A 24,506-nucleotide genomic window follows, 5' to 3' on the forward strand; every position below is an offset into this window, starting at 1 on the left:
CGGGAGGGGGAGTGGGGGAGGGGGGGGGGGGGAAGCTACACCTCTACCAACAGATAACAGAGATTGAACCCTGTGGGTGAGGATTTTAATTGTTCCTGGTATCAAATTAATTCAAATAAAGTGTATTTGCAAATTAAATTTAATGTGTATTAGTACATGTACTTGCAAATGTACATGTATTACAAGTAATAACATTTTTAAATTGAAATCATGATACATACATGTATATCATTTGTTATGGAATATCATGTTATGATCTGATGACTCTCTTTTTTAAATGTTATGTTCTGTACATATATGTTTATAGTTGTAGATGTGTTCTGTATGCAAGGCTTTTCAGTACAACAAGGTACAAATCTCATTGTAAGGTTATATGTACCGACTTGTATTTGAGAAGCAAAAATGTTTGTACTTTTTAACTCAAAAATGAGAGCTTTGATGAACATTTATACACACTGACCTGAATTTTATACATATATAATAGAGAAGTAATAAATAATCAATCTTAGATGTTTTATTTATTTAGAAACTCACAGCATATTAGAAAATAGTATAATTTTCAAATATACTTGTAAAATAAGACCTTAAACCTATTAAACTCAATATCAGTAACATGGTCGGTAATAAAAACTGTCTGATGTCAGCTCACTGGCCAGTGCACACATGTATTTTGACTATAATGCATGTACTAAGAGTAAATTGACAATGAATTCCATATTTCATTGTAAAATTTTAAACCATTCCTCTCAAATACATGGGGTTATCAAATTGGTGCAAAATTAATACTATGCAGTTGGTGCTAACAAAATTTATAAGGAACAAAAAATAACAAAAGTTTAAGAAGTGTTGAAATTTTTAGCGTCATAGGTTGATAATTAGCCAAATTATCATTAAATACAAATTAAAGTCGTTATATGATCACCAGGTGCTGTCTCCATTGAGTTTCATGACATCTGACAATTTCTTTGTTTCTCAATGTCCACTCCCTCTGCCTCAGTACACTTTTCTTGATGAGATTCCATAAAGTTACATGAGAACTAAAACCTGTCTTGTTTATGTTACTTTACAATGGCATGTACAGTTGATTTTGGTGCATAATATTGTAAATGGATCTCTACATAGGGAAAACTCTTCACTTGATTATGCTAGCATTTGCTTGTTCAATGTCTACCCCACATGAGTAACATCACTTTTTGATGTTACTGACTTTAGACACCCGAAATACAAATTGACATAAACACATAAGCAACATAGTTTTCAAATTTTCTCTTATTTTCTTAATAAATGAAAAATTTCAATAAATGAAGGACCTTAGTGCAATTTTTATCATGCCTAATGATGCATTACACCTCCTCTAAAAAAAATTTTGAGGAAATATCAGCTAAAACTGTATGTTTGGTAATTTTTCTTTCAAAAAGAAAAGGATTTTCATTATTTAATATCTACTTCAAACCCCAGGTAATGTATGGCTTGCTGATTTTTTGTCAAAGAACATCTGATTTAAAATTCAAGAGGTAATGTAAGTTGTATGTTGTGAGGTACATGTATGTTGCATATGACCTTTAATGTGCATCTTTCCTCTGAATCTTTTTTGGCATATAAAAATGTATTCTGGATGCTTTTTTAGCTCACCTGAGCTGAAACTTACATGAGCTTTTCTGATCACCTGTTGTCCGTCGTCCATCCGTCTGTCCTTCCATTTGTCTGTAAACTTTTCACATTTTCATCTTCTTCTCAAGAACCACTGGGCCAATTTTAACCAAAGTTGGTACAAAGCATCCTCGGGTAAAAGGGAATTTAAAATTGTTAAAATGAAGGACCAAGCCCCTTTCCAAGGGGAGATAATCAAAAAAAGACAAAATGGGGTGGGGTCATTAAAAAAAACACTAGGCCAGAAAAGCTGAAACTTATTTGGAAGCATCCTGGGGTAGTGTAGATTGTTCAAGTCATGGTCCCAGGGGGTAGGGTGGGGCAACAATAGGAAATCCAAGTTTTACATTAAAATATATAGGAAAAATCTTCTTCTCAAGAACCACTGGGACAGAAAAGCTTACATGGAAGCATCCTGGGTTATTGTAGATTCTAAATTTTTCAAATCATGACCCCCAGGGGTAGGGTGGGGCCACAATGAGTATTACAAGGGGGAAATCTGGTAAAGAACAATGGCAGTTACTCAGGTGAGTGTTGTGGCCCATGGGCCTCTTGTTTTTCTTTGTATCTTGTTTAAACAGTTTCTAGGTCTATGCCAGTTTTTCAATGGGTGAAACTTCATAGAATGTGGGGAAAAGACATCATCCCCCTTCTGGCATCATTTTTAACCCTTTAATTGTTTGGGAATTTCATATAAAATTTAGATTTTATAGAACTTACAGAACTAGGTAAAAAATGCAAATTTTCTGAAACAATTGTCATCCACAGGAGTGATTATTGGATGACAAATGCTCATATCAAAATTTTTTTATGCCCTCATATCGAAGATTCTGGGGAATATAGTTTTTGCCCTGTCTGTTTGTCAGCAAAAACTTTAACATTGCTCATAACTTTTGATTGGTTGGAGCAATGGCTTTCATATTTCACAAATATACCTTGTGTCAAGACCTTTCATTGGGTACCATCATATTTGACCTTGACCTTGGGTTTGACACAGTTTTACAAAATTTTAACTTTAACTTTGGCCATAACTTTTGAACGATTGGTGCTAGGGCTTTCATTCTTCACATATGTAGTCCTTGTGACAAGACCTTTATTTGGATACCAACAACATTGACTATTTGACCTTGACCTACTTTTGAAAAACTTTAACCTTGGTCATAACTTTTGAACGGTTGGTGTGAGGGCTGTCATACATCTATAATGTATAATGCATCATGTATAATCCTTGTGACAAAACCTTCCTTTGGATACCAACAACTTTAACCCTTCGACCTTGACGTAGGAGTTTTTTGCTTTTGAAAAACATTACCTTGCCCTTAACTTTTGAACGATTGGTGCTAGGGCTTTCGTTCTTCACATATGTAATCCTTGTGACAAGACCTTCATTTTGATACCAACATTGACCCTTTGACCTTGACCTACTTTTGAAAAACTTTAACCTTGGCCATTACTTTTGAACAGTTGGTACTAGGGTTTCATACTTCACATGTGTAATCCTTGTGACAAGACCTTACTTTGGATACCAACAACTTTTCCCTTTGACATTGGAGTTTGACCTACATTTGAAAAACTATAACCTTGGCCATATCTTTTGAATGGTTGGTACTAGGGCTTTCATATTTCACATTTGTATTTCTTGTGATAAGGCCTTTCCTTGGGCACCATTCATTTTGACCATTTGACCTTGATGTTTGACTCACTTTTGAAAAACTTTAACCTCTTCCATATCTTTTCAATGGTTGTTGCTAGGGCTTTCATAGTTCACAGGTAAAATCCATCTGGACAAGACCTTACTTTGGGTAGCAACATATTTGACTTGCATTTGAGAAAGTTTAACCTTAGCTTTAAATTGCCATACGGGGACATCAGTGTTTCACAAACACATCTTGTTTCATAAGACTAAGGTAGAAAATATGTTGTATTTTGAGGTTGGGCTACCTGGTCATTGCTTACAAAAGCATTAACAATTTAAACATATAACTTATAATGTTTTATAGTTTATTCTATAGATAGAAAAGATAATACTAGCTAAATATGTTAAAATTCATTGATATAATTCAAGCCGTTTCCAATCCCTCCTTTAGTGCATTTTGCGGCAGGGGGTCAAAACAAAGTAAGGAATTAATGGTTACTTGAACCTTCAGCTCAAAATCAATACTTTTTTCCTGGTAGATACATTTAACACCAAATGTACATTCCTCTATTCCTGATGTGATGTCTTACTTAAGACAGCAACTCAGGTTTGATATAGCTGAACCATTTACATAACTCATGACCAGTGTCAAAAGCAAATAGTTTAATGGCAAGTTTATTACATTACTTAAACAAGAGGCCCAAGGGTCACCTGAGTATAATACAACAGAGTATAAAATAAACTGATAGTTGAAGCTTTGTTGCCCAAAAGCAAGAGAAATAGGATGATCAGGATCAACGAAATAATTAGTCTAGTATTCAGTGACAACTCATAAATTAAATTCTAATCTATCCCCCATTTATCACTATCACAATGCAGATAAGTTCTTCTGTACTACTTTTAACCCCATATTGCGACCTCTCTTGGTTTTTGAAGAACATTTAATAATTATTTTTGTCTTGTTTTGATTTTTTATTATTTACAAGTCTACCTGATCATTAAAACTATGAAAGTACTTTGTGTATTATACAATAATATTTTTTGCATAATTCTCTTAGTCTATTGACTTTCAAATATATGTACATTATTTACAGTGATTAATTATCAAAAGTGAATGGCAAAGGGGAATAACTTCTCTCAATAGAATAAAAAATAATAGAGCGCTGACCAGGACCAGAACTCTTGACCAAATGGTGCTGATATTAAAAAATCTGGTAAAAATATCCTTGCTTATTAAAAATTTTATTCTGTTTGCCTTTGATTTGCCAAGGAGCAGAGAAGATTTTCAAAGAAATAATACATTTTCACTACAGAATCAACACAGCCCTATCCTAACACTAAAACCCATGCCCCAGAGTCATGAAATTCACAAATTTGGTAGAGGTACCTTCGTCATTATAAGTATGCACTTAGTTGAAGATTTTCAGAGAATTAACACATTTTCACTATATATTTTATAAAAAAAAAAATTAAGAAGCCCAATTGTTCATCATAACTATGCACTTTGTTTATCTGCTCAACAATAAGGGACAGACAGGATTATTTAACAGAAATAATGCATTTTCAATATCTTATCAAAGAAATTATGCTTTTTCACTACATTATCAATAACACAACCCCCCCCCCCCCCCCAAACCCTGGGGCCATGAATTTCATGATTTTTGAAAAGGCATCATTGCTTGTCATAATCATGCACTTAGTTTAAATAATACCCAGGAGCAGAGAAGATTTTCAAAGAATTAATGCATTTTCACTATATAATCAATAGAACCCTGCCCTAACACCAGAACCCCTGACCCAGGGGCCATGAAATTCACAATTTTAGAAAAGGCATCATTGATTATCATAACTATATGCACTTGTTTGTTTTAATGATACCCAGGAGCAGAGAAGAAGATTTTCAAAGAAATAATGCAATTTCACTATATGATCTATATAGCTCCGCCCTAGCACCAGAACCCCTGACCCTGGGGCCATGAATTTTATAATTTTGGTAGAGGGCCCAATGCTTATTACAATCATGTCAACAGTTTGACTGCTTGGTGTCCAGGAGTAAAGAAGAAAATTTTTAAAGATTGCATCAAATTTTGGTGGTTTTAGCCCCACCCCTCAGGCCCCAGGGGGGCAGGGACCATGAAATTCAAAACTTATGTTCCCCTTCACCCATAGATGCTATATGCCAAAATTGGTTGAAATTGGTTAAGCGGTATTGGAGAAGTTGAAAATGTTCAAAAGTTAACGCACGACGGATGACGCACGATGACAGACGAAAACAGATAGCAATAGGTCACCTGAGTGACTCAGGTGACCTAAAAAAAAAATAGACCAAGTATAGAATCCAGAGTCTTCCACATGGACGGCAGCATGGACACTCATCCCTTTTGTCAAAGATTTGATGCAGAAAGGCATTCCATACATTAACTCTCTTTATAGCATTTCAGATTCAGCTACATTTGACTTTATTTTAAATTGTATTTATTTACAAGTATTTTGCTTTTTTTTTTACTTTCATAGAAATATAATGTTTATTATATTTATACGACATAATCAAACTTCAATGCAGTATTTATAATGAATGGAGAAGTAAGGTTAACTGTTTCTGCATCTGACCAGTCTGATAAAAAAAAACTTAAATCTCTAATTAATTTATTAGTACAGATACTTTTGATTTGACACAAAAATTGATCCACGTTTTATAAGCCATTTCCTGGAGGGACTGTGAAATTTGTACGATCTTTTTTTAATTCACATCTGGTGAATATGATACTACTGAATACCACAAATAAAATCAAACTCTGTGAAATAAGTTAATCTCCATATTCAGGAACATCAATATTTGAAGAAAACTTTCAGAAAATATTTTATTATGTCATTTGACATTCTTTAAATATAATTTAAAAAAATGAACAAAGTTAAAAAATGATTTCACCCACATAAAGGGGCATACATTTAACATACATGTACATTGTAATTTGTATTTATGATTCAAAATGTAACATCTGATGAAGTTTCAGTAAATTTGTACTTATTTACTGTAAGTAAACTTTGTTTAAAATCTTGAATAGTTTGGCAGAGATGTTTTACTAAAAGTTGGTGAAAATTTTACTCAGTCCACCTTTTCTGTTTACAGTGCTTAGAATGAAAGTGGATTTTCTGTTGTTTGAAGCAGGCAATTTTTATCAAACCTTGATACAAATTGACTGAGAAATATATAATATGAAAAATTGTATGGAGGAAAAAATAATGATTAAAAGATGTACATATTAAATTCAAAACTCTGTGACATATCAACTGGTGCATAAAAAGGAAATGCAAACGACCAATACCAACAAGCTGAATAGTTTTACACATAATAATTTGGTATTTTTTTTCTGTTACAGTACCTTGAAAATGGACAGTGTACATGTTGCAAAAGACACACTTTCACAGACATAACATGTATATTTCCTATATCCTACTTAATGATCACTTAAAACAGTATTACTTATTATACAGTCTACATACACGTACATGTAAATTTGTAATGTATGAAACAAGTATTGGATATGGATGGACAGCATTGAAAATTAAATAAGAAACAAGATTCAAAAATCTCTGCACATATCAGGATTATAAAAGCAAAACCTGACCAAAAAATTCTAATAAACTCCCTCCTCAACCTAGACTATTATACATGTAGAAAAGATTAACTACAATTTAATTTAACATGATGAAACAAAAAATATCTTCATTCTTAATTCCTTGTCACAGGAAAGCATCCCATACATGAACTCAACAGCAATGATTACGTGAGATCAGTTTAGCAAATTCATTTACACTGTACATCCACTTGTACAATGTATTTAACAGAGTCTTGCTTATGGTTGGACAAAAAAAAAATGAATTCTTTTTGTGTACTTGTCCAGTATTGATTTAAAATGGCATTGTTTTTGATAACTGATCCTTAAAAAACGAAATAATTTCACTCCTAAGAACTTCATCATAACTCATCCCTCAAAATCGTATATCTATTTCTAGAGGGGGCAAGTTTCCTGAAGGTTGACTCGGGAGGGGATGTAGGCTGTTTGGGGGCATTGTCTCTGTTGACATCGTGGGGGATATGGTCAGTTTTTTGTTCCTGTTTCTCTTCAGCATTATCAGACTGAAATTTTCAAAACATTTTTTAATACATACATGTATATTATGTGAACAGCAGAAAACAAAGTACGTTATATGAGTAATATGAAATGGATACTATTAACATATTCCTTTTTAAAAGATTAAATCATTGGAACCCTCATCTAAATTGGTCTTATTAAAAATACATCTTCAATAGAAATATATAGTAAAGTAGATATACATGTATATATTTTTTTTATGCCCTGCCATGAACATGGCCAGTGCATATAGTGTTTGTCATGTCCGTCCTCTATCCTTCTGTCCGTTTGTCCTCCCATCCTTCTGTCACACTTTGTGTTAGGTCAGTTTCATAGAAACTATTCAAAATACTTTTATCAAACTTCATATGCTGATACATACTGATAAGAGCTATTTAACTGCATTATTGTTTGACCTTGACCTTTCCTTTGATCTTGACCTCTCTTTTCTTAAATCATTATTTAGCTCAGTCTCAAAGAAACTATTAAATATATTTTTATCAAACCTTGCATGCTGATATATACTGGTTAAAACTACTAGTATTCAACTTCATCAACTTTTTATTACCTTGACCTTGACTTCATTTTTCTTAAATTTGTGTTCAGCTAAGTTTCAAAGACACTATTCAGGATATTTTTATCAAACTTCATATGCTGAAACATGTACACATTGATGAGAGCTATTCAAGTGCATCAAGATTTTTTGACCTTGATCTTTCCTTTGACCTTTCTTAAAGTGAATTATTGATTATCTCAATTTCAAAGAAACTATTCAAGATATTTTAATCAAACTTCATATGCTGATACATGTACATATTGATGAGAACTATTCAAGTGCATCAAGATTTTTTACTTTCTCTCTTTTGACCTTGACCTTGCTTAAATAAAATATGTGATTATCTCAATTTCAAAGAAACCATTCAGGATATTTTTTATGTAAGCTTATGCACTGAAAATTAGGCATATTTAGTGAGAATTAATTAACTTTGTCCCATTTTTTCCCCCTTGACCTTCCCAGTGAACTTTTACTTTACTATTTATTAAGTGTATATAACTTATACTTAAAGAAACTATTCAAGATATTTTCATCACACTTCATACACTGATACACATTTTCATGTTGCATTACTAACGAATCCTGGGCAGTGCATTCGTGTCCTATGGACATATTTCTAGTTTACCAATTAAGATGGGGAGTGCAGCTTTCAGGTACTGAACAATTCATATTTAGAGCAACTACCAACTATATACTCATGTACATATATTTAGGATGCACAAATCCTTTCTACCTCCAACAAATATCCATTTCTTTAATGCCTACATATACATCTATGCCAACTTATACAATGGAATCTTTAATAATTTTTTCTCAAAAATTAATTTTAGGGCAGCAATTTTTTTCAAAATGTTTATTTTCCTGTTACTTACCCCAGGGGGCGGGGGAGTAGGATATGGAGTTGTGGGGTCAGGTCCATGGTGGAATTCTCTATGAAGTTTTCCTGAATGTAGGTCAGCTATGAACTGGGACAAAAACCCTGGTGTTCTGAAATAATATTCTTTTGTATTGTGAACAAGAATAAAATATTTCAAAAGTAGTCATCTGATACTCATGTAAAATACTTTGCTAACATAAAATGAAGCTTTGAAACCTTAATAAAGCTATCTAAGCTATATAAATGCCAAAATAAATGCCAAATTTTTATGTCAAAAAATGATTTGAGAAACATGCTGTATAATGAAAAAAAAAAAACTTTCCCAAAATTTTACTAAATAAGTCACTGTAATTATAAAGCAATTAAGCACTATCTGCAATTAAGAACAGTTGCCTTTTCATAAATATTGATGACTGAAGTGCATAAACAATCTGAACAGTCACAATTTTTTCTTTCACATATTCCTATGCAAAACTTTGATCCCCAACTGTGGCCTGTCATGATTTAAACAAACTTGAATTTAAATTACCGGTACATGTAACATCAGGATGCCTTCATATCAATATGACTAATCAATGCTTTGCTGTGCTTGAGAAGATTTTTCAAGATTTTTTCCCCCCATTTATTCCTATGTAAAAGATTGATCCCCCACTCTGCTCCCCCCCCCCCCCCCCCACAGTGATCATGATCTGAACAAAATTAAATCTACACTACCTGAAGATGCTTCCCGATCATTATGTTCAATCATGGCTTTCAAGCTCTTGAGAAGAAGACTTTTAAAGTTTTTTTCCTATGTGTCCCTATGTAAAACATTGATCCCCACTGTGGCCCAACCCTATGCCCAGGGGTCATGATTTGAACAATTTTGAATCTGCACTACCTGAGGATGCTTCCATATGAATATGACTTATCATGAAATTGCTGTTATTGAGAAGATTTATTAAGATTTTTTTCCTAAATATTTCTATGTAAAACTTTGATCCCCCATAGTGGCCCCATCCTACCCCCAGGGTCATGATTTGAACAAATTTTAAATCTACACCACATGAGGATGCTTCCATATAAATATGACTAAGCAGGGCATTGCTGTTCTTGAGAAGAAGATTTTTTAAAGATTTTTACCATACCTTGTATGCAGAATTTTTAGCAAGGTTCAATTTTGGCATTATTAGTTCGGGTTTTGAGATCTTTAAATTAAATATTGCTAACAATTTAACCCATATTGGTTGTTGTAGATATCATTAAGAGTAAGAAGTTTGACATTCATGTTAAAGTTAATTGTATAACAAATAGTCTACTTTGTTTTCTTGATGCCATTTTTGTTTATCAATCTAAGAGTAACAATGTTATCAGGTGATACATAAATTCAAATAGAGGCATTACTTTCCTGATAGGAAAATAGATAAATAAAATTTGACATCTTTACAACATGTTGGATTTTAATTGTGTTGTTTGCAGCATTTTCATAACTTTATTTGGTAATCAAAATAAATTCCCAACTTTATTTTTAACTGTAAGTTATTTTTAACGTAAGTTATAGTGTCTTTAGCTTTAAAAGATTGGGTTTTCTGACAAAAAAGATTACTCACTCTAGATCTTTTTTAACATCATGTGGGAACAAATACATGTGACGGAAACTGTCAATCGCTAAGACAGGAAGGTCTGACTCAGATTTACCAAGATGATGAAGAGGGTGCTTAAACTTCAAACCATCAGCAGTCAGGAAATTTACAGATGCTGAAATCAGAGAAAATCTTACTGGTCATAGTCTGAATAAAAACTAAATAGTAATACCATGTAAGTTCACTGTAACACAAGGATTCTTAAGTTTTTTTTTATTGTGGTCTGGCTCAAAGTTTCTGAAAATTAAATTAGTTAGTAAATTACTAAAGATTACAATGCATTGTCGACTTGTTCTTACATTTTTCAGTCTTTAGCTGTTGTTGGACAACATTAGAGAATCTCTGAACAATGTCTTTGTCATCTGGGTGATGGAACAGAATCAAAAATGGTAATCCCTCTTCTGTCAATTCCTGCAAGAATACAGCATGAGCTGTTATTTACATATAGATAAGGTTCAGTAGGAGCTGTTATTACATATAAATGAGGTTCAGTAGGAGCTGTTGTTTACATATAAATAGAATACAATATGAGCTGTTATTACATATAGATAAGGTTCAGTATGAGCTGTTGTTTACATATAAATAGAATACAATATGAGCTGTTATTACATATAGATAAGGAGTATGAGCTGTTGTTTACATATACATGTAAATAGAATACAATATGAGCTGTTATTACATATAGATAAGGTTCAGTATGAGCTGTTGCTTACACACGCCCGTAGGAAGCAATTTCACTTTGAGGGGGCACAACCATACATTTTCAGTTGGGGGGGGGGGGGGCACTATCAACTACCAAATATTTCCTTGACAAGCCCCTCCCCCTCCACCGTATTCCCCCGATTCTATGGCCATGTTACATGTACATATAACTAGGATACAGTATAAGCTGTTATTTATAAATAGATAGGATACAGCATGGCTGTTAAATGTAGATAGGATACAGAAGAGCTGTTATGACATGTAGATAGAATTCAGTATAAGCTGTTATTTATATATAGAAAGGATACAGTATGAGCTGTTTTTACATGTAGATAGGGTACATTATGAGCTTTTATTTACACAATGATAAAATTGAGTATGGCCTGTTATTATATAGGTAATAAATAGTCTATAATAAAAAAGAACTAAAAGTCTAAAGAACTTTGGTGTTCATATCTTGGTGAGAGAACGGTGAGTTTGCAATGTATACTACTGTATGCCCCGAAATGTTCTGAATATGAGTGTTCAATATCGAACATGCTGTTGTACGCTTGTGCATTTTCACAGCCAACTTGTACCAATATTCACCAATATAAGTTCACTTACCATATATTATACACATGGAGATAAAATTAAGTAAGAGATGTTTTTACAAGTTGATAGGTTACCTTGCAACAGAAAATGAATTTAGTTTTTTATACAGTGGACATATATATTATGATATACCAACCTCAGCATTATCAAATGTAATCTCCCTGACCAGGGGCACACAGTTTTGCTGAGCCCAGTGCAAGAGACCATCAAAATCTGTCAGACTACCAATATAGGCAATATCCTGGTGGGTTGTCTGGAGGAAATCAAGAATATTATCTACATAGGTAAGTACAATGTACATTACTAAAAACTTGAGATTTTACTCTTAATATCATAGCCACAACTGCACATCAAACATTCTACTCGATATGACACTTGTTTGCATAATTGAAAAAATACAAAGGTTTTAGAAATACACTCAAAATTTCTCTAAAACTTTAAAAATGTACTTTTCATATTGAAATTTATTTTAAATAGAAAATTAGTATGATATATAGCACTCCATCCTCTTTCCCCACATCCACATGTTTCTATTTCAGTATACAGGTAACTCTTGATGGCTTGAACTTTGATCTCTTGAAGTTCTTGATTGCTCGAAGTGAGTCTCCGGTCACGAATTTTCCCCCTATATAACTAAGCAAATTTACTCTTGATTTCTCGAACTCTTGATCTCTCGAAACCCTTGTTCCCTCAAAGTCAAAATGCAGTCCAGCTATGCATATTCTATTAGAATTTACCCTCGATACCTCGAAGTGGCTATGTGTATACAAGGTTATATAATTAGCACCTTTACCTGGACATTTAAATGGCCCAAGGCAGAAGATGCGGGTCTCGAGGAACGGGATGTTTATTTAGGTGACACTTATGCTGCAAGGTGATAATTGATTTATAATTATTCATATTTTGTCTATATGCTATTAAAATAATCATCATCGACTGTCTTACGATAATTTAGAGACGCAGTGTCAGTGAAAAGTAGTAATTGATTAAAAGACAAAATACTAATTTAATTTTTATTTCGAGTCAGTGCCATAGTTAAATGAAATATGAAAAAGCAGAAACAGCCTCAATATCAGTATGACGACTATTATTGGACAAATACTCAAAGAACTGCATTCAATGATCATGTTTGGAATAGTCAATGCTATGTACGACACTGTAAAATGTTGTTTTCATGTAATGAATGCATAGTATGATGTCCATATTACAAAGAATAAATAGATATACATGAAATGACGATATACATTTTTCACTTTACTCAGTTTAATGAAATATTCATCTAAATTAAAAAAATATTGTGGTTTTGTAAAAACCATGTGTGAAAGGTTAGCTCTGCATGACAATCATTACATCCGGTAAGACTAATTTTAAAACCTGTCCACAAACCCGGAAAATTCCAGACTCTTGAAAACTCGAACTCTTGATCTCTCGGAAGTTTTTCCTCAGTCCCGCGGACTTTGAGGTATCGAGAGTTACCTGTATGTGTTTAATAATCAATGCTTTTTTTTCCTACTATACCTGAGGTGCTCTGTAAACAACTCTGTCTCCCATTGATCTCTCTGGCTCAGAAACTGGTCTGTAATAGAATGAAACACCAAATATTTAACAAATGTGACCTCCTTATTTACAGTAATATTACACATGCACTTAGAATTTTATCTTTTGTCTAGCACTTAAAATCTTTTCTTTTTTTCCATGCATCAATATCATTGTTTCAAATCATAGACATATAGCTTTCACATGGATTAAGTATTTGATGGAGCATAAAATAAAATAAGAATTACCCGACTGCAGAATGGAATTCACAATCTTCACGTAAAGTGCTTGCTACTTTATTAAATAACCTATAACTATCAGAGTTTACATCAGCAAAGTAACCAATTATGTGTCTCTTTTTTTCCTACAAGAAATAAGCATGGGCTACATGTATTTAACATTCACAAACCAAATTAAGATTATTAGTCTAATAAAGCAATTTTTCTCAAAAAATATTTTAGGTACATGGGAACATGAATTACTCCAGGATTTGATCACATTTTAACTTTAACCAACTTCATTCCTTCCTTCATCAAAATCATAAATTATCTTTGCAACTTACATTTAATTCATCTAATTTATCCAATGAGTCAATTTGTTGAACTGAATCTCTGACTTGATCTTTGACAAACTGGACCAAAGCATCCACAGATCTTTGACCTCTGTATTCTTTCTTAATAAGTTGTCCATTGCGAACCAGTTTAAGTGTTGGATATTTCGATATATGATATTGGCTGGCTATATCAGCTAATAAGATGTGAGAGAACAAATACAGTAATTGCTTTTAAATAAATATTAAAAACATAAAAAAAATCAATATAATTATACGGGGGGAGAAACAATAATGTCATCGCAGATGTCATACAGGTAACAGCTTATAAGAAGATTAGCTTGTTACTGTATAGATCATGAAAAGGGAAAAAAGGCAGATTTCATAAACAGTGTACAATAATCATGATAATTGTACATACACTCCTATTCTTAAAAGATTTGCTACATGGATGCACTTATGCATTATAAAGAAACAACCTCTTGTCTATAATAACCACTAACATAATTTCCTGGTTTACTCAACAGGATAGTCAAGCATTAAACCATATAAAACTTCCATAGTCTTACAAAAACAATTTTTACTTACATTCTGAATCACAATCTACTTTGCCGAAAGCAATTTTCCCTGGAGTCTGAAATTAAATGTTAAATTACATGTACACTGTATATGTACTATAAAATATGAAATCATTAAATTTGAATCTTTCCAAACACTTTCTTAATTAACTTACAGGAAATTCATCTTTTACTTTATTAGATGCTTCTTCAAAGACCGGAGCTAGAATCTGACTAAATCTACACCTGAAAAAAAGAAACATCTTCAATATCACCAAAAAAAGTTCATCTTGTTCTAAACACCATAATCTGGCAGGGGCTATTGTAAACACTACTACAGGTAAACTTTGGTATCTCGAACACTGATATGTCGAATACCACGGATATTTCGAAGTGAATCAAGACCGTTTTTATTATATTTATGATTTAAAAAAACCCTGGTATCTCGAACACGGAAATCTCGAATACCTCACTTATCTCGAAGTAGATTTACGGTCCCAAGTGCTATAAACACATGCATTATCTCGAAGTCCAACAAATTTCTCGCTCCGCTAAATTCACACCTTAGTACACAATAATCCCATTATGCTAATTTAGGTCTGTTGAACGTTTCCGTTAGGTCTAGCACAGGCTTCATGGGACCATTTCTGATAATCACACCTTATTAGCCCCAAGCTGTTTATGGTAGTTAAATTCTATTACGCAGGCCAGGTGATTTGGAGGTGTTAATAAAATGCGCACTCTGAGATATGATGACACCATAATGAAACAGCGGCTGGGGACAATTACTGTAATAGGAATTTAAATTTGTCGAAAATACACGCTTATACACATTATTACATATCAAAGTAAACACTGAACACATCAAAGTGATATTGAACTCAAGAAATTAAACAATTAAAGACATTATTTTGAGTATGAAAGTCAGTACCAAAAATCTAATTCTTCAGTACACATCATGTCTGATAAGGCAATATAATGAAGGACCTGGTAGCCAACCCTGGGGGATAGTTAGATTATCTCACAGTGATGTAAAAAGAAAACTTAAAGTTCATACAATCGAAACAAAGTCTGCTTTTGTTTATGCATATTGGCAATTTCAATAATTTATTGTAGAACGATAATTCCTGTTTCTGTCTTAATCCTTACTACAGTGATCGGTTTATCATTTACAAAGCGTAACACATATCCGGGTATCAGAAAATCTGAAACCAGCATGATTATCATTATCGCTATTGAAAGCGATCGAAATTTGTAAAATGTAAGTGTTGCAGCATTGAATAAAATAATATATGCATTGTAAGTGTATATGCAAATGTATTTTTAAAAAGATATCACTAAGTACGAACCGAAACATTTACCGCTTAAATTAAATTATGCACGTGGTGGAAAGGGTGGGTGGGTTAATTTCCTGTTAATAGAACATGTAACATAACAATATCAGTACCAAATTCATCAACTTCGATATCTCGAACACTCGGATATCTCGAAGTTTTTCCTCAGTCCCGCCAGGTTCGAGATATCAAAGTTTACCTTATTAATTTGACTATACTATTAATAAAGCAATTCTTAAATTTATAACACAACTGGCATTGTATTCAAAATTAAAACAATTACATGAAAATATATAACCACAAGAGTCAAATAAGTCAGTAACTTTATATGCTTGAGGTGTTTATTCTGAACAAAGATGTTCTTGGTTAAGCAACATTTCTTTTTAAGTTTTGCATTTTAAACTTACAAAAAAGACTCCCTTTCTTTAAATAGAGAGATACAAAATAGTATTAGCAGCATATTAATTGTTAAAACTATTTAAGTAATATTATATTTCTGATTTTCAACATATTTTTAGCATCAGCTAGCAAGTATTCATTGAAGTAACAATCAATTTATACCAGAAATGAATGGGCTGAAACTAGCACTAGTGAGATTTTTTTCAATAAATTTTTAGACAGAAACATAGAGCCAGAGAACATTTCAAAATTAATTTTACGTATTCTTTATTAGTAAACATGGTAACATCACCATTCAAAGACATAGCATTTTGAAGAAAAAAGCAGCAATACACAACTTAGCTGCAGAACTGTAGCTCTCTGCTTGAGAAAATTCGGACCTGTAGACAAAGCAGAGAGCTACAGATCCAAGCGTTGTAAAAACCTTCGATTTACGCCACCACGTTTTTGTCACTCGCTTCGGGTATTATCTCTTGTATATTATGAGTTCCCCCGCTTTAAAAATAGTATCTGATAATTAACCATATATTTACTCCTATTCTCGATACCTTATATACCTTTCAACGGTCCCAATCAGCCCCTAATGGTTTTGGAATGTCGGTTTAAAAAAATCCCATTCCGACGTCCATGTTGGGGGTCGTGTGAAAAAAATGTCTTTCAAAAAACATATAATTGACGAGAAATTCAGGAGGTTCAGGTATCATGTATAATGTCTACAAAGAATACAATACGTTTGTAAAAAAGAAAAGAAATAAATAAAACTCGGGCATGTTATTTAAGGATGACACAAACGTCAACGTCGGAATGCATTTTTTTTTTAACTGATATTCAAAAACCACATATGACCGTCTGGAACCGTTGAAAGGTAAATAAGGTATCAGGAATAGGAGTAAAATATATGGTTAATTATCGGATACTGTTTTTAAAGTGGGGGAAAGCATTAAATACAAGAGATAATACCTGAAGCGAGCGACAAAAAAGCGGCGGCGTAAATCGAAGGTTTTTACAACGCTTGGATCTGTAGCTCTCTGCTTTGTCTGTCTGAATTTTCTCAAGCAAAGAGCTACAGTTCTGCAGCTATACACAACTGTGTGTTTTTGACCATGCAGAATTGAAAATGACTTACCAGTCAGCATAAAAGTTAATGAACACCACCTCATTTGAACCTGAAAATTTCAAAATAAATACTGGGTCAACTCACACATTTTTTTTCTTTTACTTAATAAAAAACCAGGCAATTTTAGTTAATTGATCAACAAGCTGAGAATTTCATTGCTTACTTTTTTAACCATACCTATTAACATTGCTCATTTAAAGAAAGAAAATATTTTTACTAGAAGTATGTGTTATACCTATAACACTTCCAATGTTTGCACCATTCAGAGATATTACATCGTTAAGTGCCCCCTTAATCAAAAGGCTGATCTGAAAAAGTGAGGAAAAAAATCCATATGTGAATAATCAATATTAAGAAATTTATACATGAATTTGAGATATGCTTCATACACCTAGTCGTTTGTAAAAATTATTCCTTTTACTTTCTATTAGTGAAGGGTTGTTTACTAATAATTTATCTTAAAAATCTTCTTCTCAAGAAGAGCAAAGTCATGATTGGTCAAATTTATATGGAAGCATCCTCATGTAGTGTGGAATTTAGTTTGTTCAAATCAAGACCCCCGGGGGTAGGGTGGGGCCTCAATGGGCAATAAAAGTTTTGCATGGGAATACATAGGAAACTTTTACAGAGGAAACATTTTTTTGAACTCTTCTGAAAACAATGCATGTAAAAATCACTCATCAAATTGTGTTTCCTTGAGAGACTTTGTACTCAAAGTTCTATAAGTTTGGGGGCTATATAATGCAATTGATTTGTGACCACACAGTTACTTCTTGAATGAAATTATAAAGGAGCTCAATTATAGTCAACAAGATAATTGATTGGTAAAAATTCAGCACAATGTGAAGCAATCATACTTATCCATGCCTCAACAGGTTGGGCACACACCACCAAATGGTCATTTAACCCCCGTTTGGTGGTCATTCACCCATATCGGAGTCGGTTTTACTGACCAAATGTGGTCTTTTTTATTCAAATCCTATTTTTATTGAAATAATACAAATGCGCATTGGCATGGGCATCAGGGAATTTTAGTTAACATATTCCTTGCACAATTAATACAGTTCGGTAGATTTTCCATGTGTAATTTCTGTGGAACTTCGTAAAAACGATACATACAGCTGTCTGTGATGGCCAAACTTCTTGCTTAATCAATCCTAAAAAATATTTTTTTGTGTCTAGTTGGATAAAATTTTATTTAGACTAATGGTTTAACTCTGTAGAAGTTAACTTTCAATCGATCTTTGGATCTTCGTCTAAATAAATCTCTATAAAATCCCGTTAAACACGAGCTCCTCATGCATTATTGGTATGGTGGGCACTTATTGCTATAAAATTCATTTTTTATACATTCGAATGTAACATTTATTTATTATTTTCTTTTTATTAGTATGAGGTTGCGATTTCTGTGTGACCTTTTGTGGTTTACTATGCATATTTATGATAAATCTACTATATTTAATCGATGATTTTGAATGAAAGATTAACAAAGTAACAGTTGAAATTATTCTTGTTTTTATTCCAAGAACATCATTTTGAAGCAATAATTATATCATGATCTCATTGTATATCCTATTTTTATAAAGAATAAAGCCATCGGGTACAAAATAAAATGAAACAAAAGCAAATTCTTCTCTTTTCTTTTATTTCCTAATTGACAATTAACACTAAAGTGCCTCCGTAGTTAAATCAGACTTTTGACCAGGTTTGAAAAAGACCATCATTTTTTATTGGATTAAATTATTTGACTGGTTGCCCGGATGATAGAAATAGAAAGTAAGAAACACGATTGACAAGTGCAACAACGTTCGGGAAGGAGGGAATTTTTCTTTTTAATTAAAACGGAGAAACATTGCACTTTTTTACATTGGTGAACCATTTTGTCAAATATTTGAACAATACTGCCCAAAAAACGCTGCGTTGAATTTCCAATTTTTTCCGTTTAGAGCACCAATAATTGTCTACATTTTATTCCCCACGAGTTAAAATTATGCACCATTTCATGCCATTCCATGGATTGAACAAAACGATTTTTCTCTCCCAAATGTCAATAAATACCGACTCCGAAATGGGCGATTGACCACCAAACGTGGGTTAAATGACCATTTGGTGGTGTGTGCCCAACCTGCTCAATGCACATAAGGTGGTGGACAGTTATCCAAAATATAATGCAGGGTTCGAAATTCACTATATACAACTCGCAAAATGCGAGTTAGAATTTCCAAATTGCGAGTTAAAAATTAGGTAACTCGCAAAAACTTGCGAGTTGATTTTTTTTGCATTGAAACTGTAGCAAAATTATATAATATGACAGAACACAATGCTTTTGATTTAAATCATTAATTTAAATAAAAGTCACACTGTAGTTGTATTTTGTGTATTGTACAGTAGTTACTTTTTCCTTAAGTTACATGTATTTAATTTATATAAATTTTAACCTTATATGAAAATTGTGAGTAGTCTTATAAAATTGCGAGTTCACTTTCTTGGTACTCGCAATTATTTGCAAGTTGTAACTTTAGGGAGTTTCTAACCCTGTAATGGAAATACATCTTTTGCTTAAAAGTATTCAAAAGCTGCAATGAAAGAAACCACATTTGATTTGGATTGCTTTTTTGATAGCCCATAGTACAAAGTCAAATACTTGCAACTTTTTGTCTATTTCTTACATTAAACATTTTTGTAAAAAAACTGCACACAAATAGCTTTATCAAGCTCTTTTGAATAGCTTAAGAGAGCTATATAGCTAAATCTATATAGCTAATTTAAGCTATATAGCTAATTCTATATAGCTAATTCACGCTATATAGCTAAATCAAGAGATTGTGCTGGACATGTACATCATAATGAAACCAGTGTAAACATTTTAAAGAATAGCATAAGAGATGTTCGTGAAGACTCTAATCTTACATATTTACTTATATCCACCACATAATTGAAGGACACCTTATCAAACATAAGTGTACAGATATTAACTGATGGTTTGATTGACACGTTACCCGGTTGTCATAGAACATATGTGATTGAAACACACTCCGGAATGGATCGATTTGACAACTTAAATTTGAAAATTACATGCATGCAAATAAAAAAAAAAATGATTTTACCGTTAATAAAATGTTCACTGGTCCCCAAGCATGCTTACTTCTGTATGGATAACGCATATTTTACATGCACACGATCAAAATATATTCACCGGAAGTGAATACAGTCGATGCACGCGTGTAATCTCGCGACAGACGAGATAGGTAACGATATATTTCGCTCCACTGCGTTTTCGTCCAACCAGAACTTGTGGTACAGCAAATCAAAATATATTGTAACATGCTATCAGTGAATTTTTTGTATTAATTCCTCGATATCTTGAAGAAAATGACTATTATGTGATATTTCAGTTCAAGATGTCTCTTTTTGGATTTACATTATAGATAGTTTCGTATGACGTATTTTTCCTCCGAATTATTTCCCTTGCCCGCCATCTTGGAGGCCAAACTCTTTGAGCAACCAATTTTAAACATGTGTGGTAGAAATATAGGGGGAAAAATCTTTAAAATACTTAAATTATGAATTAAAGGAAGCTTTTGTTAACATCTATTCGTAATTAATAAAAACTTCGTTATCTTCACCTCATTGCCCAGTATGACAAATATAAATTGGTTGATTGATTGATTGTATGTTGTTTTACATCCCATTAGAGATTTTTTCACTCATATAGAGACCTCACCATATACCGGTGAAGGGCTTCAAATTTAGACCTTTACTCGACACTTAGGGCCATTGAGCAGTGAGGGTTCTTTATCGTGCCAACGCCTATATACCGTGACATGGGGCCTCGGTTTTTAAGGTCTCATCCGAAGGACCCGCAACTGTCACATTAAAGTGCCGATCGAGCGCCTGGCGAAGGAACAGTTGCACCTATTTTTTATCGACTTAGGTCAGTCGCGGCCGTGATTCGAACACACGACCTTCCGATCACGGAGCGAGCTAAATTGGGTGGTTGAATAATTAAGGAATCTGGGCTTGTTGACCACCCAATATGGTAGACGCTAAAATCGCGTCTATAAAACTATCTATAGGCCAAAATTAAGCGGATAATTATTTTATCTGAAAAAAAGTGTGAAGTTGGATCCTAACCCCCACCCCCCACCCCTCAAGAAAAAGAATATCTTCTTAGACTTCTGGCATTTTTTTTCTTCTTGTCAGTAAAAAGCCCACTGTGCTGACTTTGGTAACTTTTTTTTTATTTTTTATTATTATTTTTTTTTTGCATGACACATGTTATTTAACGTGAAACCTTCGTGAAATATAACGCGTATCTGTTGCATTATAACGCGTTTAACATTCAAGATATAACGCAAAACTTTCGCGGTACATGTACTAGTATATAATTTCTGGAAAAGACGCCAATCCTTCGCGCTATAACGCGAAAGTTCCGCGGTTTTAAACGAAAAATTCCATATACATGTAAATAATTATGTAAAACAGAATTTCGTAATAAGAATAAGGAAGAAAGACATTTAAAAATTAAGTATACTACCCTTCGTTTGTCATAAATTTGTTTGTAAGTACAGGGTAAAATTGGACAAGTTTAGCATCCCAAGAAATCCCGTCCGGTTTAGCTATGAGCTGAACTCAATACAAGTGCTATTAACGCTAATCACCGATATTCCCCTAAGAGTGATTCGAGACAATTTATGGCAGAATCTTGTAGAGGTGGATCTAAGAAAAAAAAAATACTTTTACAAATATTTTCCTCGGATGTCATTGATAATTATAGCATTTATTTCCTTTAATATGCTCAATATGATTTTGCTACCACGCGTTCTTCTACCTTTTTGCATGTGGAATTTATTTAAATTTTATTTAGAATTAATTAAATTTATCTTGAAAATTAGCGATTTCTTCTTTATTATAGCCTTAAAATATTTTTAAATCTAAGGAGAATCTATAGTGTACAAGTCCCTCTAAGACACCGTGAGTTACCCCATACCCTGCATATTTAACTTACCCCTTGAGAAGAAGGTAAACATGGCCTATTTACACCCTTCCTACTACGCATTCAAAGGCAATATTTCTCAATGTTTGAAATTTTAATTCTTTTCCCCCAGACACTCTCCTTTCCATCTATGCCCTAAAATCAGCCCATTCCACCCCGTATACATCCGAAGACATATTTATGAAAAAACCTGTTTTTATATGGCACTACTTGCGTGGTCAATGAAAAGGGATAAAATTAGTAACCTGTGATACGCTTATACTTTCTAGAAAAAAAAAAAAATAAGGGTTACAAACTCAAACATGGAATTTAATTTCCTTTTTATTTTAATTTGTTTATCGTTTACTCGTTTATTTTCTATAATTATATGTTTCATTTTAAACTCGTTATTATTATTGAGCACGTAGGAAATTGTAATCTCCCCCCCCCCCCTCCAATGAAAGGCCTTATATTATATTGTTCTTTAAAGCTTTAATTTTAAATCTGAAAAAAATGTTGGATCCTTCCCTCAACAGTGCTGCCATCATTTGTCTCGCATCACTCTCATGGGTAATACAAAGATTAGCGTTAATTGCGCTTTGATTGAATTCAGTCTAAAGCAACACCGGAGAAAATCCACAGAATTTCTTCCCATGCTTAAAAAAAAAGCCTAGAGAGTCAGGCAGTGAATTTTATTTTTCCTTTTCTGTGATAATGTTTTAAAGCATTAGGAAATCAAAATTTTGTTAAAGGAAAAAAAATGTTTTCAGCATTTATTTGTACACGTATCTATAGCCGATTTGGTCACTTTTACCCTCATGTCTTGATAGTTTTTCTGCATGGGATCGGAGGGTTTGGGGTTCAAATAATCCCATGCATGCAGGTTCATTATTTTGTCAATTAAACAGAAAAAACGCAAAGCCGGTTTAATTATCCAAGTTCAAATTCACGTAGCATATATAATTCCATCCAAAGTCAGTAGCCGATCACATAAGGCTGATCTAGGATTTTATGAAGGTGGGGGTTTCGCCACATAAACGTTTATAGGCAGTTTTCAAAACCCCCTACATTAACTCTACACCCCATTTACACTACTTTGGTTTTAGTACGTTTATTTGTTTATTGTTTAACGTCCCTCACAAGAATTTTTCATTGATATGGAGACGCCACCACTTGCCGGTGGAGGGCCGCACATTTTGACCTATATTCGGCACTCCAGGCCATTGAGCAGTGAGGGATCTTTTTCGTGCCAGCACCTACTGCGACACGGGACCTCGGTTTATACAGTCTCATCCGAAGGACCGGTCTCCATGTCCCGCAGTGGGATTCGAACCCGCAACGTAAGGATCAACTCAGTCCTTACACCGCGACTTTAGATCTAGAACACTCTAACCACTGCGCCACGCGGGCGACATATACGTAACATTCTGTAGCCAGTTTTACATTTTTCTATTAAATTTTATCTTTATGACAACTTTCATTGATTTTAAGATTTTCGTAAGTCCGAATCCCCTGGATCACCCCTTCTGAATCCGCCCTTTTATCTTGTCAAAGACGTTTACTCAAACGTTACATTATTATTTAGAAAAAAGTGAAGCTTGCAGAGTGCCCTCTGGAAGAGATTGTCTTGGTCAACTACGTCTAAACAGAGGAGGAGACACCCTTATCCCTGCGATGGCTGACTAATGAGTTGTGAATAGTATTTAGTAACTTTCATCATATTTAAATTTGTTTTTACAAGCAAAATGCTGTTTGTAATCAGCATTACTTGGCAACATCAGACTGATGGTGTTGAATGTTAACTGTTTAAAAAATATTCCCGAACACAATGTTCAACAACAACAAAATACAAAAACATTTTTCACATTTTAATAAACAAAATCTAAGCATTCCTTCAAATAATAAAAAATAATATTGAAGTGCATTGTAATTTTGTGTCAAATATAAAATTTTGGATATTTTTTTTTTAAACTGGGGTGCGGTCGCACTCAACGCATTCACCTTTTTTGCTAACGGTCTTGAATTGGAACCCTTTGGTAAATAAAACTAAATGATGCAGTTTAAAAACTCAATACATGTAAATTTTCTGCTATGTATAAACAGTGACGTGTAACAAGTATTATACGTCACTGGTATAATCAAGTTAAAGTTCCCTCGTTGTAGCCAGGCGAGCGAAAAAATATTTTAGATCGGGCTCTGCATTCATAAAATTAAGGGCAATGAAACGAAAGGATGCCGGAGTGTGATCATGATGTAATCACGGTG

The 24,506-nt window shown here is 33.3% G+C and overlaps 1 protein-coding gene across 1 annotated transcript; it reads right to left on the reverse strand.

The window, feature by feature from the left end:
* Positions 1-6,133: 6,133 nt before the first annotated feature.
* On the reverse strand, positions 6,134-20,528 carry LOC133174165 (endoplasmic reticulum resident protein 44-like). The gene is made up of 13 exons (XM_061309227.1): positions 20,374-20,528; positions 17,502-17,574; positions 17,276-17,315; positions 14,593-14,662; positions 14,448-14,493; positions 13,872-14,056; positions 13,558-13,673; positions 13,292-13,349; positions 11,910-12,026; positions 10,777-10,888; positions 10,445-10,592; positions 8,851-8,965; positions 6,134-7,427 (listed from the first exon to the last, which is right to left on the reverse strand). Exons 1-13 carry the CDS (start codon positions 20,428-20,430, stop codon positions 7,266-7,268), a joined length of 1,299 nt encoding a protein of 432 aa, XP_061165211.1. The 5' UTR covers positions 20,431-20,528; the 3' UTR covers positions 6,134-7,265.
* Positions 20,529-24,506: the final 3,978 nt, after the last annotated feature.

This window comes from Saccostrea echinata, unplaced genomic scaffold, assembly GCF_033153115.1.
Source record: "Saccostrea echinata isolate AGI-Se365-2 ecotype Australia unplaced genomic scaffold, CSIRO_AGI_Sech_v1 ptg000057l, whole genome shotgun sequence".
NCBI lineage: Eukaryota > Metazoa > Mollusca > Bivalvia > Ostreida > Ostreidae > Saccostrea > Saccostrea echinata.